Raw genomic sequence first — 21,819 nt, forward strand, 5'->3', positions numbered from 1 at the left:
CCAGTTTGCAATATCACACTTTACCTACCTGGACAAGAATCATATTCAGTTTTCCAAGATAAACTTTATCTTTCTAGAAAAGAAAAAGAGACAGAAACAAGTTAAATAATGCCTGAAAACAAACCTACTTAGCCTCAGTGCCCATTTTTAAATTAAAATGGACATCCCAATAAAACACACATGGGCAAGATGACTTGCGCTCTAAGCCACAGTTCTTGCCCTGTACTGTCATACATGGATGTGAATGCCAGGCAAGGACAGGGTCCAATCTGGTTATGGCGCATCGCTGTTGTAGCTTTGTGCACTCAGCACTTGGTAGCCATATTGTGAAACAATGAAAACTTCAAGGATTAATGAAGAACAACATGGAACAGAAAAATCCAGGATTAAAAGGATGAGGAATGAATATGCAAAAATACCATATTGAAATAATAAATCACAGAAAGGAAATAGGACATAAATTTTAAATTTACCTCCAAGGTCTCTGAAGATGTTTTAATGATTAAGCCAACAACATATTTTTTTATTCCTGAAATGGAGAAAAAAGGGAAATGTTGAAGAGCGACTTTTTAAAAAAAAAACAAATATATGATGGAGGTGGTAGGAAAACTGTGCAACTTACCTTCACACTGATTTCTTGGAAGTATTTTCCAACGGGTTTTGATCACATTTTCTAGTATCTGCAAGGCATAGTACTGAAAAGAGAGATTAAAAACCATCAGTGTTGCTTTAACGTCCTTTAGGGAAGGAAATCTACCTTCATACCTGGCCTGGTCCACATGTGGATCCAGATCTACAAAAATGTGGTTGACTCTTAACTGCCCTCTGAAATAGCCTAGCAAGCCACTTGGTTCAAGGGCAATTAGGGATGGGCAACCAATGCCGGCCTTGCCAGCGACATCTGCAGCCCATGAACAAATGAACAATATGGAAGAGTGCAAAAGCTAACAGTGCCACTTTTGATCCACAACCCACCGACCCTCAACAAAAGTGAGGTCTACCTGAATTGCTACCGCTGACCAGATGATGCGCCAAGTGGTGACATCAAGTCAGCGCTGCCATGGGTGGGAAAACAGAACTACGATAATTCAGGTGGTGGTAAATAACACATTATGGAGAGCGACAGGAGGGAAATTCCTTGGTTATCAAAACCTACCATCAGGTTCTTTTAGCACACAAGTCAAATAACTACGATTTATCAATAGCCTATGCAAGACAAGGCCACATTTCTCCTCTCTTCCTCTCTCACTTTGCCATCTCTACTATCCCAAGTTCTTTGGGTAATAACCAGCAAAAAGTCATCCCAGCAGCAGTTGCCCATACTGACAGGCATTTTACAAACATACAAATTAGGAGGTGGTGGTCACTTGGCCACTCGAGCCTGCACTGCCATTCAATATCATAGCTAATCTGATTGTAACTTCAAATCCACATTCCCACCTACCCCCAATAGCCTTTCACCTTGTTCATCATCAAGATAAGGTAAACCAGAGTTCTGTACGTTTAAAAGTTAAAGATTACAGATGATCATTGTTTTGTTCCCAAGACCATTCCTTATCCAGCAGTATGTGGAAGTGACCAGCACCATAGACTCTCAACATTAGCACTTTGATTATCAAAGGCTGGACAAGTGACCCCAGGAGAGAGGTATGATCAAATTATCCGTCAGGCTACTGCTATGATCCCCAGCCGAGGTTACCACTGAGTCTGATCCCAGGGTGGAACCCAGCTAGATAGATTCTAACTTTTGTTTGTTTGTTTAGATACATGGAAGGGGCTACTGAAGAGAGTCACTGGAGTCAGCTAATGCACATTTAACAAAAGCATAAAACATTAATCAAGAAGAGATGAACTATATTACAATACTCCTTCACCCACAACTATACCTTTACAGGTGTATACAGATTCATAAGGATAACACAAGTTACAAAAGCTCTTATACTCTACTGTTCACGGTAAGTACACAGTCCACGTAAACCAATAGGCAACCTGTGGTCAGGCACACCATCCTGAAACCAAGTGACAGATGCCATCTCAACCAGGTGCGATGGATCTCTCATCACTTTCCTCCAGCTGCCTGTTACACTGTGAGCCAACCAGTCTCTGGTGCCTTTCTCTGCCCCTCACTTTTAACTTCACTTAACAGGGCCTTTTCTAGGTTCCTGTTCTTCCTTTGACTAGATGGTGTGCTTGGGGCTTTCCCCTGTTCCACTCTCCTGGATTCTTGTGGAGTTTCTTCTTTAGCTTGGGACTTGCTATCTGTCTCCTTTGCTCCAGTCTCTCATGGCAGCTACTTTCAACCAACTTTAGCTTGGAACTGGCTATCTGCCCCTTCTAGGTTGCTTCTGCTTGGCAGCTGTCTTCAAAACCAACTGAACTCAAACAGCTTCCAAATCAAACTGCTGTTTCTAGTTTCTTGTGTGTGTGTCTCTGTTGGAAGGTCCTACCTCTCTGGACCACTGTTGCTCAGCAATAGCCCAATTTTTCTACTCTTTGTTTAACTTCTCTTACAGTCGTAAACTCTCATTAGAAACACGGGCACCTTTTAAAGTGAAACTAAAACTCAACTTGACCTTTTCTTAACACAGATATAGAAATACAAATCAAACTTAAACACTAAAGCTAAAATGCATTCCTAACACACAAATAGCAATATAATTTACTTAAACTATTTCCTAACACTATTCTTCAGCTTTAGCTGAAATCCAAGAGAGAGAAAGAGGTGGCAGATATTGGGCTAGTGCTCCCAAGTATAGAAGAATCAGGGGATGACCTAACTGCAGCATTTACAATGATTGACGGGATCGGTGGCACAAGCTCAAGCAACAGCACCTCATCTTTTGTTTATACAGTCTTCTAGACTCAGTGTAGAGCTCAACAACTTTAGATCATAACCTCTGCCTCCATCTTGTTGTATGTGCTTTTTAAAAAATACTTTTTGCTGGCCTGTTTCTTTTCCTTTTTAAAAAGTCCCTTCATGTTGTATTAAGATGGCTGCTATATAGCCATTTATGCCTCATTTGGGTGTAACCTTGGTTTCTGTACTATAACCATGATCACATTTTGGGTTTTGTTTAAATCTCTCCACCGTATCACAGAGCTCTCCTTTTGTTCTCCCTGCCCCTCTTCCTTGCACTGGCTTAAGGACGCATTTCTATTTCTCTGATGAAAGGTCATCGACCTGAAACATCAACTCTCTCTTTCTCCACAGTTACTGCTTAATCTAAGTATTTACAGAAATTTTTTTGTTTCAGATTTCCAACATCCGCAGTATTTCTTCCCCTGGTGGGGGAGCTCAGAACCTGAGGGCATAACCTTAAAATTAGAACTCGGCTCATCAGGGTGCTGTCAGTAAGTGCCCTTTAAAAAGGCAGTCAGGGTTGGGCAATAAATGCTGGCTGTGCCAGCAATGCTCACATCCCACAAATGAATTTAAGAAAGGATAATTTCTTACATGGCAGCAGCTACACTTCAAAAGTAGCTCAATGGCTATAAAGCTCCTTGGGCTATCACAGAAGGCATTCTCTCTCTGTTTAGTTGAAATCTGGACTTCTGTCTGCCCCCAAAAGCAGAGATGGTGGTTGGTAAACTGAAAACAACAAAATTCTACCGACGTCAGTTTTGACAAGAGGAGCTTTAAAGGGTTACAGAACCAAGGGTAGGATCAGCCACGATGTAACTGAATGGCTGAACAGCTCGGGAGTCTGAAAGGCCTCCTACTGTTCCTGGACTGAAGACTTTGCTCCCCTCTCAATATTCCCATATAAACATATCTAAAACGTTAAAGTCAAAAGCTGTAACTGAACTTTTAATAATAGCAACCACATAACTGGAGTTATCTGGAAACAGTGCAAGCTTGGCTGCTATTTGGCAGCTCACCTCAGTATTCCCTTTTGCATCCTTCTGAAGGCATCACTTGCAAAAGAAATGAAGCATTGAGCTACCTTTTTAAGGAAAGAAAAATGGTCATAGGCCATCTTTTGCTTTCCCTTTGGAATGTTTCATAACCAATACAGTTTCATTATGGAATCTTGCTTACCTTTGTATTCATATTCTGGGAAAATTCTAGGATGGTATCTACCCTGGTCCAAGCATCCGGATGTTCTTTTAAGTGAGTTAATATTTCTTGTGCCATTCGTTGCTGGAGAACAGAAAAGCACCGAATTTGGTGCAGTATATTTATATCTTTAAAGCCAAGAAAGAATACACAAACGTATTGCTTATGAAATAAGTGCCAAGAGAAAGGTCACCACTTTGGTCACCCAAGGGTGTTATTCTTACCTGTGGGCCCTCCCCATGATACAAGCAATTTACAACATTATCCAGCAGATTAATGTCTAGCTTCTGATTGAAGTCCAGAAGCTGACGTGCAGGGTGGTCGGTTGTCATGATTGTTGGCATGGGGTCCTGCTAAAGAAAAAGTGAAAAGAAACAGATCAGACAACAGTGTCAAAAACTTCCCAACTTAGAGATTATTTCCATTACCCCATTTTATTTCCTCCTCTCCCAAAGTCAGAGATGAATGCTTGGGTACTATACAACAGTCGCTACACCTCAGAAGTACTTAATTGGCTTTAGGATCACACAAGGTCATCGAAGATGCTACATAAATGCATTTTTCTTCTTTTTTCTGCTCTACAGGCATAGGTTTAGACAGGAGTAATGAGCAGCCTCCATGAGTGTTACTCCTATCCCAGGCCAGTTGGTGAAGAACCGAAACTAGACAGTAATACTTTTCTGATAACTGGTTTATTCCCAGAATGCAGCACTACATATGTCTGCTTTCTACCTATCCACCCAGTGTCCCAATTCTTTTGAGTACACCAGTAAAGTAACCATTAATAAATCTAATTAGATAGCCAATTAGCTCCTTAAAAGGCAAAAATACAAAATTAAATGAACTAAATTTTAAAATGTTGTTTTCTGGGTTGAGGAAGCACTCCAGCCCCCGCAGTGCCCACTGGTCACAGAAGGCCTCAGGAGTACCAGCAGACACAGCACGCTCCTGCCCCATAGATACCTGGCCATGAACATAGCCATAGGAAGGGGGGGCAGACGGCCAGGCTGGATGACGTCTTTTATACTTGAATATATCAATTAAACAAATTAACAGATAAGTTATAGTGATAGCCCCTTAAAGAGGCATTGTAACGAAATACAAAAATCTTAAAGAAAATTAGCAAAATCAAAATTTCACTTTGGGGGCTAATGATGCACACCAGTCCCTGCAGTGCCCACTGGTCAGTCACAAAAGGCCTTAAGTGTGTCAGTGGACACCGCGTACTCCCTCTCCCAGGACACCTGGTCATGAGCATGGCCACGGAAGAGGGGAAGACAGTCGGGCCGGACAAAGTACTTCTAAGTGCTCCAAGTACTTAATTAAACAATGTCCTTCAATTGTGTATCTTAAACAATATACCATAAACAATGAACACTGCTGAGGTTACAAAGCAACATAGGTCCTCAACAGATCAGCATCGAGTATGAGCACCACTACTTTGCATTTGGCTATGCTACACCTACAACTTGAATGTGCTGCCTCGCTTACTAAGAGCTATGCAGGGCTGATAGATCCTAGGTTTTTGGTGAATTATTTGATCTTAGGTCATGGCGGGTATTGGGGGAGGGGGCATGGGGAAAAAGGAGAAAAGGAAGGAAACAAATTTCCCTGCTTTTCCATGACAAGGAGGATAGCCTGGAAAACAACTTCACTTCAAAAATCGCTATCAGGTCATCGCTGCTGGAAATCACATCTATGCTCATCCAGCAAGAACAGGGACTTGTGCACCTAATCTGCCTTCTACCATGTCAAGAAACACAGCAGCATCACCCCTGCCCCCACCTTCCTGCCCCAAGCAGCAATGTTCAGATCATTTGTTTTAATGATGGTGGTTGAGGGGTAAATATTGACCAGGACACCTTGAAAGAGTGGTGTGGGATCTTTTGAGAGGAGAGGTGGAGGTGGGGGGGGGATAAAGAGACCAGGGCCTTCAAATTCCAACAGTGCAGCATTCATCGAGTGGTGCAATGTTCATTGAGTGCTGCACTGAATTGTCAGCCTCAATTATGTGCTTAAATATCTGGAATGGGACTTGAACCCACAACCTTGATTCAGAGGCAAGAGTGTTACCAACTATGCCAAGGCTGACACATTTGATAGCTAACATGTGGTACAGCCAAGAAAAACAATGGAGTACAGAGAAAACAAAACTAAACCTGGGTTAGATTAATCACTCATGTTTAGATTTGCAAGTTACATGTCTCAGCCATTCTACTGTAATATTAAAACATAGCTGCCACCTCACAAATTCAGTCTGGAGCAGATAAACTGAGGCCGCCAATCAGCTGGAAATGCAAATACTTTTTGGACAAGTACACAGAAATTCAGCCATTACAAAACTTAAAGACACAAATCTACAAAGTCACCCAAGGTCCAGTGAGGCAACAACTTGAAATGGTTCTCAGACATTATATTCCTTTATTCCACCCTCTCCTCTCCCTTTGTGTTACACTTCCACTTAATAAACTGTTGCATTTTGCTGCCTCTATTTGTGTTTTAGAAAAAGGCGACCACATCACAATCAAGGCAGTGCTCTAGACTGGAGCCAGAATGAAAGGTAGCTGGCAACCACCAACCCTCCAAGAATGGGGGCACCACAGTTCAGACAGACAATGGATGATTCACCCACTGAGAAGCAAGTTATCATTGGACATCTCTGAATGTGCCAGTTACCCACAGCGGTCCCAAGAGCAAGTTGAAAAATTAGTTATCGGGAGCAACACTGTGGCCTTCTTTACTGGAGTGTACAGCAGTCAAGCAAGCAGCCAAGCCCCTCCGACTAGAGGAGAACACAAAAGAAAATCAACATATAATGTTGGGGTTGCCAAAATTACTCACTATTGTGATGGGAAGGCTTCTTTTGCACTTTTGTTTTTCAAGTAGATAGGCAAGTCCAAACAGATAAGCAAAGAGGTCAGAGGCTGAGAACTCTATGGCAAGTAACTCACCTCCTGACTCCTCAAAGCCTGTCTACCATCTACAAGGCACAAGTCAGGAGTGTGATGAAATACTCTTCACTTGCCTGGGTGAGTGCAGCTCCAACAACACTCAAGAAGCTCGACACAATCCAGGGTAAAGCAGCCCACTTGATTGGTACCCCATCCACCACTTAAAACATTTACTCCCTCCACCACTGACACACAGGGGCAGCAGGGTGTACCATCTGCAAGATGTGCTGCAGCTTAACTCACCAGGGCCTCTTCAACAGTGCCTTCCAAACCTGTGACCTCTGCCACCTAGAAGATCAAGGGCAGCAGATGAGAGGAAACACCACCCCTCCGAACCGTACACCATCCAGGCTTGGAACTATAATCGCCATTTCTCCACTATGGCTGGGTCAAAAATCTTGCAGCTCCCTTTCCAAAAGCACTCTGGGTGTACCTACACAACATGGACTGTGACGATTCAATAAGGCGGCTCACCACCACCTTCAAGGGCAATTAGGAATGGACAACAAATGATGACCTTGCTAGCAATGCCCACGTTCTGTGAAAGAATTTTAAAAAGTACCATCCAAAAAAAGGGAGAATGTCACTGAGTTTCATCATGTTATAGAATACTGGCATGAATATAATTTTCTTGCAGCTTAGAGCCAGATAAACCAATGGATGAGAATTGTACAATTTTACACATCAGGAGTGCAATCGATCCATTGTGCCTCTGCCAGGTTGCTCAAAACAATACATTTGTTGGTCCTGTGCCAGTACCGCTCTGCACCCCATACCTTTTAAATTTCTATTTGAAATATTTATCTGTTTCCCTTTTAAAAGGGATTATGGATTCTCCATCTCTGCAGTCCCTCGCAGGAGATTCCAAGTCCTAACAATGCTGTGCACTAAAAATGTCCCGCTACTTCATTGCTTTGCATTAACGTCCAACTACTACATTTTTTTTCATAGCAGTAAACTTACTTCCCAGTTTATCTGCACACAGCCAACTTATAAAGTTGATTCAAAATGAAGTTTATCATAACTCTTCTTTATCCTCTCTCAACATTTCTCCAATTCCTATCCATTGCTTAAGCCTCACATTGCTGAAACCATATTCCATCTCTTCTCTACCCTCTCCAGTCCTGACACCAATGTACCCAAAACTGGACTCAATATTCTGATTGCAAACCAATCAATGATTTGTATAGGTTTAAGCATAGTTTTGTTACTCCCTTTGCATAGTGTCACTGACTTATATTGGCTCCCAGTCAGACAACGCTTCTACTTTAAGGTTCCCAGGCTGGTTTTCAAATCCATCCATTTGGGGGAGCCAGTGGCATAATGGTATTGTCACTGGGCTGATATTCCAGAGACCCAGGGTAATTCTCTGGGGACCTGGGTTCAAATTCCAACACAACAAATGGTGAAATTTGAATTCAATAGAAATCTGGAATTAAAAGTGCGATGATGACCATAAAACCATTGCTGATTGTTGTAAAAACCCATCTGGTTCACCAATGTCCTTTAGGGATGGAAATCTGCCATCCTTACATGGTCTGGCCTACATGTGACCAGACCCACAGCAATGTGGTTGACTCTTAACAAAAAAAAAATGGTCTCTGAACAAGGGCAATTAGGGATAGGCAATAAATGCTGGTCTAGTCAGCGACACCCACATCCCATGAATGAATAAAAAAAATTCCTCACCCCTCCACATCTCTAACCATCTCTTCCAGTGCTATTCTCCTGCCACCACAACCCAAACACTTCCAATTCTGGACTCTTGCACATCCCTGATTTTTACCACTCCATCATTGGTGGCCACACCTACAGCTATCTGGGCCCCAAGCTCTGGGCCCAAATCTCTCCCTCCATTTAAGGTGCTCCATTGCCTATCTTACTGTCCTAACAGCTCCTTGTGTGGCTCAGTATCAAATTTTGTTTGATAATGTTCCTGTGAAGCACCTTGAACACTTTACTATATTGGAACGTTTTACTATATTCAAGGCAAAATACAATACTAAATACAAATTGTTGTTTTCCATGCCCTGATTTATAAAACCATTATCCCATATTATGTTAAAATGTCAACAACTTTAGCAGCCGGCCCTCTTTTTGAAAGATTTGTATTTCTAATCCCCCAAGTTCCTCTGCTCCAAGCTTTACAATGTAGTATACATTGCATCCCAAAATACATTATCTCATTTCTCCACCATTATAACCTCAGTAGGAGAGGTACATAGGGCTTTAAAATGGGACACGGGTCAGTATACAGTGTAACAGAAGCAGCCAGCTCCAAGTGACACATTAAATAGTACTTAGTACAGAAACAGGCCATTTGGGTTAACTGGTCTATTCCAGTGTTTCTGCTCCATGTGGGTCTTCCCCCTCTTCATCCAACCCCATCTATATTTCCTTAGATTCCTTTCCCCTTCATGAGTTTATCTAGCTTTCCCTTAAATGCACCTTTTTAATCCCACACTGTTCAATTTTTCCTGGCAGATATGACCTCCAAGTTCAATATCATTCTACCTATGCAATAGTGGTTGGAGGGGGTCTTTCATGCAGCCAGCAATGACCATTTCAGAATTTGGCTGATTTAAGGACCATTCCTGTAAGTTCAGGATAGTATTGAGAATGCCGAGCGACATTTCTGAGAGCAACTCGATTCCAAGCCAGCAGTATTAGTGAATTGCCAGCAGAAACACACACCTTAAGGAGGCAGGCGCCCTTTCCACAAACCCAGTTGTCTGAAGGGAAGATGCAGTCCAAATATTGTGCATGCATGTCCTTCCCCCACATTTGAAACTAAAACAAGAAACCTTCATATAATGTCAAGTCAGAAAATGTGGAACATGCACCTCATATTGATGCCAGTTTCATCAAGGTATCCAAATCCTCAAGACAATGGCACCTATCCATGTACTTGTTTTCCCAAAGGCTTACCAAATAAGTCAATAATGTACTTGTTTTCCCAAAGGCTTACCAAATAAGTCAATAACTTTTAATCAATACTTGAAACATTAATCTCAATTTTGCTCGCTCTCTCTCTCTCCGAAGATGCTGGCCGGTTTTTTCCAGCACTTCTTTCCCCCTCTATTTTTGATCCATTGCTCCACATGTGTGAAGCACAAAAAGCAGGGTCAATTGAAAGCAATGTGTCCTCCCTAGCCTGAGGCTAATCAGCAATGTTTACCTATTCAAAATGTAACATGAAATAAAACTAAACTGGTTTCACACAAAGAGCCTGCCGATAAACATTTAAAAAAAACACAAGGACTAAATTGGTTGCATTACGCAACATGAAATCCAAACAATCTTTAAAAATATTTGAGACGACAAGGAGAAAGATCTCGGGCTGCAACATGCATAGTCAAGAACATTTCAGCAATGCAATTTCCCAATTAAAGTTGTTCATACAATCATCGGTCACAAATTAAATTCTCAGGCGTTATAATTCCATTCCTTCTTGCCCCATTCCCAAGTCCCCCACTTACCAATACACATGGCAGCCCCATGGCTTTGTTCAATCACTCCCCAACATGTTCATCTTAATATCTGGTTCATTTATAACTGCTGTCTTTCTTTCCCTCCACTTCAAGAGGAAAAAGAATTTGCACTTGTATCATGCCTTTCTGATGAAAGGTCATCGATTTGCAACATTAACTCTGTTTCTCCCCACAGGTGCTGTCAAGACTTTTTTCTCTATTTGTTCTTCGGATGGGAGCTTTGCCAGCAAAGAATAAAGAAACAGTATTGAGGGAGCACTACATTGTCAGATGTGCCATCTTTCGGATAAGAGGTTAAACTGAGGCTCCATCTGCCTGCTCGGGAGATGTAAAAGATCCCATTTTAAAGCAGAACAGGGAAGTTATCATTGGTGTCCTGGCTAATATTTATCCCTCAATCAACATCAAACAAAAAAAATTATCCAGACATTATCAGATTGCTGTTTGTGGAGCACATTTCCTATATTACAATAGTAACTACACTTCAAAAAGTGCTTCATTGGCTGTAAAGCACTTGGAGATCTGGTGGCCTCCTTTTACAGACAAAGAGACCATAAGTTATTTGTTAGCATGTTGTGTTGTGCAGAATTTTAAAAAATAATTAATTTGCATGGAAAGATTAACTGTTGGATTTCTCCAAAATACAATGTTTTAACTGTTTAGCAGGTTGATCAGATTCTGAAAAAAAAGCAAGTGAAAATAGAGTGCAACTCATCACCAGTTGATGCAATTGCTATTTGAGATTCAGACTCAAAACATAACTCACCACCTCCTCCAGACAACAATCACCCTGCTGGACACTTACCTCAGCCTGTTTTCATTCCAGATTTTCAGCATTTGTAGCCATTTTTTCCACCACTACTTGTTTCTATCCATCGTAAGTCCCTAACCACTTCCTGCATTAATCCAACGGATGCATTCACTTATCAAAGTCTTTGGTGCATAATCAAACAGAGGTGGTCTTTTAGCCACTATCAACATCACTTGCCTAGAAGTTGACAGGATTTCTTTTATTGTTCTAAATAGCTACTTGCAGATATAGAACACAGCAGGACCTGGACAATATTCAGGCTGGGGCTCACATGCAGCATGAAAAGTGCCAGGCAATGACCATCTCCAACGTGAGAGAGAGAGAATCTAACCATCTCCCCATGACATTTAATGGCATTCCCAGCACCGAAACCTCACGATCAATATACTGGGGGCTACTATTGACTGTAAACTGAACTGACCAGCCATATAAATACTGTGGTCACAAGGGCAGATCAGAGGCTGAGAATTCAGCTGTTTCCTCACAGGCATTACCCTGCTGAATCATCCCACCATAAAGATTTTTTTTAAAAAAGTCATTCACAGGATGTGGGCTTTGCTGGCTGGACCAGCATTTATTGTCCATCCCCTAGTTGCCCTTGAGAAGGTGGTGGTGAGCTGCCTTCTTGAACTGCTGCAGTCCCATGATTGTTGTAGGAGGAGTTTATTTTTTATATATATTCCCTGAAGAATGTTTGGTTTCATTTGTCCTGAAGTTGTTACTGGCTTCATATGAGGTGCATGTTCCACATTTTCTGACTTGACATTTTATGAAGGTTTCTTGTTTTAGTTTCAGTTTCAAATGTGGGGAAGGGCATGCTTGCACAATATTTGGACTGCATCTTCCCTGCAGACAAATGGGTTTGTGGAATGAGTGCCTGTCTCCCTAGGGGCGTTTCTCTGCTGGCAATTCAGTAGTACTACTGGTTTGGACTGGAGTTGCTCCCAGAAATGTCACTCAGCATTTTCAATACTATCCTGAACTTACAGGAATGGTCCTTAGATCAGCCAAACTCAAATGGTCATTGCTGGCTGCGTGAAAGACCCCTCCAGCCACTATTGCATCAGTAGAATGACACTGAACTTGGAGGTCATACCTGTCAGCCTGGGATGAATATTAAAAATGCATTTAAGGGAAAGCTAGATAAACTCATGAGGGGGGGGGGGGGGGAAGAGAAGAGAAAAGGAATCTAAGGAAATGTAGATGGGGTTAGATGAAGATGGAGAAGGCCCATTTGGAGCAGAAATACCAGAACAGACCAGATAACCCTGTGGTCCTTCTAGATGGTAGTGGTCGTGGGTCTGGAAGGTGCTGTCCAAGGAGCCTTGGTGAATTCCTGCAGTGCATCTTGTAGATGGTACACACTGCTGCTGCTGTGCATTGGTGGTGGAGGGAGTGAGTGCTCGTGGATGCGGTGCCAACCGGGCTGCTTTGTCTTGGATGGTGTCAAGCTTCTCAAGTGTTGCAGGAGCTGCACTCATCCAGGTAACTGGGGAGTATTCCATCACACTCTTGACTTGTGCCTTGTAGATGGCGGACAGGCTTTGGGGAGTCAGGAGTGAGTTACTCGCAGGATTCCTAGCCTTTGACCTGCTTTTGTAGCCAGGGTATTTACATGTCTAGTCCAGTTTAGTTTCTGGTCAATGGTAACCCCCAGGATATTGATAGTGGGGGAATTCAGTGATGGTAATGCCGTCGAACGTCATGGGGCGATGGTTAGATTCTCTCTCTCGTTGGAGATGGTCATTGCCCAGCACCTGTGTGGTGCAAATGTTATTTGCCACTTGTCAGCCCAAGCCTGGATATTGTCCAGGTCTCGCTGCATTTGGACATTGATTGCTTCAGTATGAGGAATCACAAATGGTCCTGAACCTTGTGCAATCATCAGCGAATATCCCCACTTCTGACCTTATGGTGGAAGGAAGGTCATTAATGAAGCAGCTGAAGATGGTTGAGCTGAGGACACTACCCTGAAGAACTCCTGCAGTGATGTCCTGAAGCTGAGATGACTGACCTCCAACAACCACAACCATCTTCCCTTGTGCTAAGTATGACTCCAACCAGTGGAGAGTTTTCCCCTCTCCGATTCCCATTGGCTCCAGTTTTGCTGGGGCTCCTTGATGTCACACTCGATCAAATGCAGCCTTGGGGGTCACCACCGACCAGAAATTATACTAGACCAGCCATATTAATACTGCGTTTTTAAGAATGGGTCAGAGGCTGGGAATTATGCAGTAAGTGACTTACCTGCTGACTCCTCAAAGCCTGTCCACCATCTACAAGGCTTAAGTCAGGAGCGTGATGGAATGATCTCCACTTGCCCCGATGAGTGAAACTCCAATAACACAAGAAGCTTGACACTATCCATGACAAAACAGCCTGCTTGATTGGCATCCCAACCACCACCCTAAATATTCACTCCCTCCACCACTAACAGAGTGGCAGGAATGTGTACCACCCACAAGATGCACTGTAGCAACTCACCAAGGCTCCTTCAACACCTTCCAAACCCACAACCTCTACCACCTAGAAGGACAAGGGCAGCAGACGCATAGGAACACCACCACCTGCAAGTTCCCCTTCAAGCCACACAACATCCTGACCTGGAACTATTTCACTGTTCCTTCACTGTCGTTGGGTCAAAATCCTGGAACTCCCTTCCTAACAGCACTTATGGGTGTAATTACACCACATGGACTGCAGCAGCTCAAGAAAGCAACTCACCACCACCACCTTCTCAAGGGCAGTTAGGAATGGGCAAATACTGGCCCAGCCAGCGACACCCGCATTCCTTGAACAAAAAAAAAACTATACAATGTTACAGCATGGTAAAGTATTCAGCTCATGCTGAGTCTGTGTCTGCTCTTTTGAAGAGCAATTCGGTTAATCTCACACCCAGCTCTTTCCCCATAATCCCCGTAATTCTTTTCGCCAAGTATTTACTGATTCCCTTCTGAAAATTACTGTCGAAGCAGTATTCGCCAACTTATCAGGCTGTACATTTCAAATCCTAACCACTCTTTGCTTCAGGTTGTCTCCAGTCCTTTTGTTCTCACTTTAAACCTGTGCCCTCTGGCTATCAAATCTTCAAAATAATTTGCAAGTTTCTGTATCAAAACCCTTCATGATTTAAAACTCCTAACGTATGAACATAAGAATTAGGAGCAGAGATAGGCTATTCAGCCCCTTCGAGCCTTCTCGGCTATTTAATAAGATCATGGCTGATCCGATCGTGGCCCCAAATCCACATTCCCACCTATCCCCCTTTGACTCCCTTGTTGGTCAAGAATTTAACTACCTCGGTCTTAAAAATATTCAATGGCCCTGCCCCCACTGCTCTCTGGGGAACAGAATTCCAAAGACGTTAACTCTCAAGGGAAAAACATCTCTTCTCACCTCGGTCTTAAATGGGCGACCCCTTATTTTTAAATTGTGTACCCTAGTTCTAGTCTCTCCGACGAGTGAGAACATCCTTTCAGCGTCCACTCTGTCAAGCCCCCTCAGGATCTTATATATGTTTCATCTATCCATCTCCTCTTAGCCTTCTCTGCTCTAAGGAGAACACGAGGTGGGAAAAAGGTATTCTGAATTTGGCAGAAAAAAAATCTGTATCCACCCCCCTGCAGCCGATGGAAGTTCATTTGGCAAAATGCCACCTCAATTTATGTGGGAATCAATGCATGCCATTAGGGATGAAGGAAAAAGCTCACCATCTCACGTGGTTCAACTGAAAAGTGCAACTATTCTTGTGGTGAATCATGCAGATTAGCAAGATTCCTGCTTCAATTCCCACCATTTTGTAGGTTCATCTCAAATCGGGACAGCATATGAAGGGCAGCACAAATTAAGCTAACTGTGCTCATACTAGATAAGTGTAAAAAAATGCAACAGCAATTACACTCTGCATTACTATGCAGTGGCCTCCTCTGGAAACTATGCATTGTATCCTAGTGGTTATGGCACAGGACTAGCAATCCACAGATTACAAGTTCAAAATCCACCATGGGAAATTGAATTAATTAAATATGGCAATTTGTGGGCTGGCACTAGATTAAAGAAAAATACCATGAAAGCTGCTGGATAGCTCTTAAAAACCCAAATGATCTGTCACCCTTACTATCTCCTCTGGCCCAAGTGCGACTTCAGTCCAACACTTAATACCTTCAAGGCAACTAGAAATGAACCATAAAGAGGAATTTTGCCAGGGCAGTTTAAAGTGGAACAGTTGAGTCAGGCAAGGGTATAATTTGACCAACTGGGAAGCTTCCCAAAACTGAACCATACTGGAATGGGAAAATGCTCCGCTCCAGTGGTACACTGCCGCTCAACTCCATGATCAAGGAACTAGCATGTCAACATGTTTTGCTCTTCTCACGTATTGCAGCAATAAATTAGGCATCTCAGTTTAGGATTTTCCTCAATTGTAACATCAACAGTAACCTGTTCTTTTTAATGAAGTTGCCATCAGCTTCAAGAACTGAAAATCTAAGTCCTCATTTTCCAAGCAAACAGGTTGGCTTTTAATGAAGGGGTAACCTTCATTGAGAGTTTGGTGTTCAAAAAAAAAATCTATCTGCAAAGAAATGTAATCACAGGCAATGCTCAGTTTTATCACAGTTCCGTTTACTGGAGTAGAATATTATATCAAGAGAGAGGGGGACAAATTATTCCAGTCCCAATTACTTTCACCACAGGGATGGTGTGATTTGCATCAAAAGTACAATTCCACCTCAGGTACAGCTAGTGAAAAATTACCAACCCCACACCCCAGATTACACTTTGCCATCTCAGAGTTAAGCACTATATTTTAGTACATTCATTAATATCAGAGAGGTAATTTATCTCATCACATCTCTTGGCATTTTTTTCTCCATGTAAACTAGCTAGTCTAATACCACTCTTGCTCATTTAAGTACTTCTATTTTTTTTTTGCAAACAACTAATTCCCTTTTACAAGGAAATTATGAACTCTGCTTCAAGAATAGTTGTGGCAGAGAATTCCTCATTCTAACTACCTTTAAAAAAAAATCCAGTGTCTCGTTCAATTCTTTTTGAGCATTGCTGAAAAAAAGACATGCTGTCAAAGCTTTTCATCTTGTACTCACCAGAGCAATTTGCAAAAATACTAAATGTAAAGGGAACCTATAGTTTATACTGCACAAGAAGAGTGATCAGTTGGCAAGTGGATTCTGATTGGTAGAGGTGTTGCCGTGAAGAATGCACCAGTTAACCAATGACTGAGTTTTTAAAAAAAAAAGAATGACCTTAAATTTTTACCCTCATTATAATCTCATTGATCAGTCACAATAATCCTTCATAATCCCCAAGATCGCCATCGGATTGAGTTTACCTTCTACGCTGTAGTGAAAAAACACATTAACCTCTCCAGTCTTTCAGAACAGCAACAGCCCCTTGGTTCCTGACAAACGTCCATGTGAACAGACACTGCATCTTTTCTATTATTTTTAATAATTCCAATAATTTGGTGCCAAAAACCATATGTTATATTTCACCATATAAAACACAGGAAATACAACACCTGCCCTTCCCACCACCCAGGGATCTCAACATTCCTGGATAAATCAGCCATTTAGTGTACTACTTCCAAATTTGCCTAACTAAAGCTCAAGTATAGTAGTCTCTAGCTATAAAAGCGAGAATTTTATTCACCTTTTTACACTTAATGATTTATGCTGCCACTTTTAATGGATGTGTCTAAATACTGTAGCACCTCTGTTTGTCTATTCCATTAAGGTACATTTCCTATCTTCATCTACCCATTCTGCTCTATTATAGCCTTTCACAATTCTAACCCAAAATTTTATTATACCCTCCCAATTTGCAACAATTGTAGATTTTTTTCAGTACCCAAATCCAGTTATTTACATTTACAGTAAACAAGAGCAGCTACAACATACACCCACTGGAACACTACAAATTACTCTGCCATTCTGACAAACTTCCCTTTGGCCTCAATCTTCTTTCCTTCAGTCATCCCTCTATCAGTCATAATCCAGAGGTCTGGATTAATGATCTGGAGATGCAAGTTCAAATTCCACAACAACAGCTGAGGAATTTAAGTCTGGTTAATAAATAAATCGGGAATAAAAAGCCAGAAACAGTAATGGTGGTCATGTAACTAAAGGACTGGTGTAAAAACCAATCAGTTCACTTCAATCCTTTAGAGAAGAAAATGTTCAGTCTTTACTTGGTTTGGCCAACATATGACTTAAGACCTGTGACAATGTGGTGGACTCTTAAATGTCCTCCTTCGTGGCCTAGCAAGCCACTCAGTTAAGGGCAACTAGGGATGGCAATAAATCACCTTGCCAGCAATACCTACATTGTGAATGAATTTTATTTTTAAAAACTGTCCTTAATCCAATTGCCACTTCCTTTGCAAATAGCATACATGATACCTTATCAAATTTTAAGAATCAATAACAGCCAGTTCCAACTTTTTTCCAAGGAATTCTATCATCACACAAAAACAAGATTATAATCACCTTTATAAACTTTTACAGTGTTGAGATATAAACAAAGTGTCAGAGGTAGTTGCACTCTCACATGAGAGAAGGAAATATGTTCAGGGTCCACTTCAAGTGCTTGATCAGATAATCTAGACCGATACGCACTGAGGGCATTGTTACACTGCTGGAGCTGCCAATCCTTCAAACGAGACATTAAGCCAAGGCCCTACGTCCCCCTTATTTCAGCATAAAAGATCCCGTGGCACCATGCAGATGCCCTGGGCAACATTTACCCCTCAACCAATACCAGCAAAAACAGCTCATCTGGTTATCATTCTCACTGCAACATGTTGAACCTTGTAAAATACAAATTGGTTGAGGTTCCCTACATTACAAAATGTGACCAAATGTCAATTGGGACTTCAGTGACTGCATAACGCTTTGCAACGTCCTTTGCAAGTTATGAACTTTTTTTTGGCTCACATGAATTTTGGAAATTGGTTTCCATAACACCGAGTGCCCTGTTGGCTCAGCTGGTAGCCTCAGATTTTTTTCTCCTCCTTTATCACACAAATGTATACACATGCAAGCACTTGAACAAGCACACACTTATTTTCCAACATCTGATTCTCCCTTTCCCTAGCTCAAAGGTCTCAAGCCTAATTAGAGTTCCCAAACTATCCCCCAGCCCAAAGCTCAAGTTAGCTAACTTAACATGTCAATGTCTTGCGATCTATGCTGCTCAGTACAACACCAGGCATGTATTAACACCTTCAACTGTCAGGGAACTCCTGTCATTTAGATTCAATGACTTGCAGATGAGATTATTTCCATTGTAACTAGGCCTGGAGTACAGTTCAGGAGTGTGATTTATTATTAAAAATAGACTACTCCACTGCCATATTTTGACTTCCACCAGGCTGCCCACTGGCTTGTTACTTCTGCCCAAAGCCAGAAGCACTATCACAACTCTCCAATATCCTCACGCATAATGCCATGGCACAGACCCACAATTAGTAAAGCAACAAACTAGCTCCCATCAGGAACACTCACAGATATACTGATCAGCCTCAACCCTATCCAGATTGCATTATTTCAGATACAAAGCTTTGTGAATCTTGACCAGTGCTAAATAAACAAGTTTCAGGAACTGCACCTTCATTTCTCCTGTATCAGTCCTGTAGATGCCTTGGCTATTTGAGCTCCCAGCAATAACTTAACCTCTCCTAAACATAGGGTGGTCCAAAAGACAGTAATAAAGTGACTTGAAGAACTTCTACCTAAGGATGATCTTAGCTTTACATCAAGTTGAGGACATGATTGTTTATTTAGATCTTTTTCTGAAATGTTCTGTGCCAGATACCTCATGTTTAACAAAGTATCATCTTCTCTGGAGTTGGCAAATTATCATTGGTACAGAAAATGTCTATTGTTCCTTCTCAATACAGAATTGCTATTAGGGTCTTTTATCATCAATTTCTTACCATCTCCTCATTGCCTTAACATAATGCAAAGCTAGTTAAGCGAGGATGAGCTAAACCAAGACAGATAAGGACCATGGAATTCAACTCATCATGGACACATCCAGAAGTGAGACCCTGGTATTACAGAGGAAGGCAATAAATGGCCCTTGTCACAACAGCCAACTTACAAAAGGTGGAGATTGTATATCATATGGTCATGTCCGAGGGATGGTCTGGGGTCCCAGCAGTACGTTGAATGGAGTGTAAACTTAACCTTAGTAAATCTGTACTGCAGTCTTGAGCACCAAATACAACTTAATACCATCACTAAGCAAAACTCAGCTTCTGAGTTTTTCAGAGTTTCTCCGATTCTGCAAGACCATGATAATTCAGTCGTTCCTGTGCCATAATAATGTTGGCTGCTTTTACTTTTTGTAATTCACAATAAATTAAAACTCTGTGTTGACTAATCAGGTGTTAAACCTATTAAGTAGCATTAGTTAACATATGAATGCCCAGCTGTATAATTGGTAACTTTGTAAATAGTAAGCAATTTACATTTCACGCAAATGTTGTATGGAGTAAATGATTTGCATTCGTCAACTATCAATAAGTTGATAAAAACAAAAAAACTACTGCGGATGCTGGAAATCCAAAACAAAAACAGAATTACCTGGAAAAACTCAGGTCTGGCAGCATCGGCGGAGAAGAAAAGAGTAGAAAAGAAGAAAAGTTCTGTTGAAGGGTCATGAGGACTCGAAACGTCAGTTCTGTTGAAGGGTCAAGAGGACTCGAAACGTCAACTCTTTTCTTCTCCGCCGATGCTGCCAGACCTGCTGAGTTTTTCCAGGTAAATCAATAAGTTGAACTGGGATATGTGGGCAATTAAGAATATTGTAAACCCAAAGCAAGTGTTAGGATTCAATTACTTATAATCAATATTTATTTGCTTAATAAGGGGAAAGACTATTTGCTGGATAAGGGGAAAGATTCAACTTGTCACTTTAATGTGTACATAATCCTTCTGATTTTGGGCACATTTTATATCTATTTCATAGCATCTAGCATTAATCTAATGAACATCCCTACTAATTGAAAGGCTGACACTGAAACCCTATGAAAATCCAACAGAGGTTTATAGGATTTCAGGACTAAATCATTGAATTCTATTAAACTAATTTGAGAAAAGTGTTCCTATTAAACAAAACTTTTTTTTAAAAACTATTTAAACCATCCTCATTTCTTATCCGTCACTGCAACTCTCTATTCTAGAGTCTCAAGTGATTGTTAGATTGTAGTTTAATTTCAGCTAATTGGCTGTCATAAATTCATTACCAAAATGGATCACATCAGTTAAATGCTGCTCCAGAGTCAATGGCCCAGATCTTCCGGTCTCCAGATCATCAGGGCCCCGTAGAAGTCCTGATGTCTTCATGGCACTCACTCAGGAAGTTTGGGGCAATTGCCTTGCTCTCTGAAAAAGTGTCTGATTCGGAGTTAAATTCAGAGACTTCAGACAGTTCCGACTTACTTAGCTGGATAGCTATCCAAGAAATGTTGGAAAAATCCTAGTCCAACTCCTGGAGAACAATACAACTGAGACCCCTGACTCCCCCCGCAAACCACCCGATTATCCCCACGACCCAACTCCCCCCCCAACCTGACTGCCCCTCTCATCCTGACCCAAGATAGAGAAGTTTGTGGACCTTTAAATGTTTACTAGAATACAGCAGCTAGTGCCGTAAAAAAAAGGGGGGGGGAATGGTGGCAGGGTGGGGTAGCTTTGGCGCAGATTCTCTTTGCTGCTCTCCACAAGGATTCCTGCACTGAGGGAGTTCTGCAGGATCCTCCATTGGGAGTTAGAGCCTTTTCAACACGTGCAAGTGGGTAATTCTCTGTCCATCAGAGTCTGCACAGGGGTTCTGACTCTGATCGGAAGGTTTGGGCCAACAGTGAGTGAAAAATGACCGAACATCAAATTAATTGATTTCACTTCCAGGCCCGAGGATATTACATCTGGAACCCCCACTCCCAGAAATTCCCAGGTAAGGACTGCACAGCGATTTCCCACTTCCCACCCCCGCTAGGCATAACTTCTCCCTCCCACCAACCCCCTGCCACTTCCAGCTAAGCCCATCTTTCCACTCTTCCCCCCCCCCCCCCCCCCACCGCCTAGAAACCTGGGCTAGGCCCAATTTCTCCCACTCCCTGAGCTTGGCCCAACTCCCCCCCAGCCAAAATCCTACCCACTTACCTAATATACTTACCTTTTTCCTAGGCTGGTCAAAGACCTTTAAAAACTTACCTGATTTACAGCAGCCAGTGCCGAAAGAGGGGGCATGGCTGATCTGCCACTGAGCTGCCCTCGAGAGCAAACTAAACTACACAGATCTCATCCGACCCAAGTCAGAAGGGGGGACAAGATAGGATTGCCAGGATTTCCAGCCAAATACTTTCGAGCAGAGCGGCAATCCAACCCAATTGCCACTCCATCGGAAGTTAGGATCCATCATGTCTCAATAACACAAAAGACCGGATGCAACGCCATTTTCTGATCACTTTTGCTCTACAACAAC

General features: G+C 42.0%; 1 protein-coding gene across 3 annotated transcripts in view; it reads right to left on the reverse strand.

Moving 5' to 3' along the window:
- The window catches only part of LOC144692933 (exportin-1-like), a 63,073-nt gene that overhangs the window by 34,695 nt on the left and 6,559 nt on the right, over positions 1-21,819 (reverse strand). The window contains exons 1-6 of one of the 3 annotated variants that reach the window (XM_078562096.1): positions 16,661-16,769; positions 4,282-4,407; positions 4,040-4,141; positions 623-695; positions 474-529; positions 29-73 (exon numbers count right to left, since the gene is read on the reverse strand). In XM_078562096.1, the coding sequence (XP_078418222.1) occupies positions 29-73; positions 474-529; positions 623-695; positions 4,040-4,141; positions 4,282-4,401 (396 nt within the window). In that variant the 5' untranslated portion in view covers positions 4,402-4,407; positions 16,661-16,769. Of the gene's footprint in view, positions 1-28; positions 74-473; positions 530-622; positions 696-4,039; positions 4,142-4,281; positions 4,411-16,660; positions 16,770-21,819 lie in introns of those variants that run through there. The other 2 variants (XM_078562094.1, XM_078562093.1) reach the window with 2 other exon arrangements.

This window comes from Cetorhinus maximus, chromosome 18, assembly GCF_964194155.1.
Source record: "Cetorhinus maximus chromosome 18, sCetMax3.hap1.1, whole genome shotgun sequence".
NCBI classification, from domain to species: domain Eukaryota; kingdom Metazoa; phylum Chordata; class Chondrichthyes; order Lamniformes; family Cetorhinidae; genus Cetorhinus; species Cetorhinus maximus.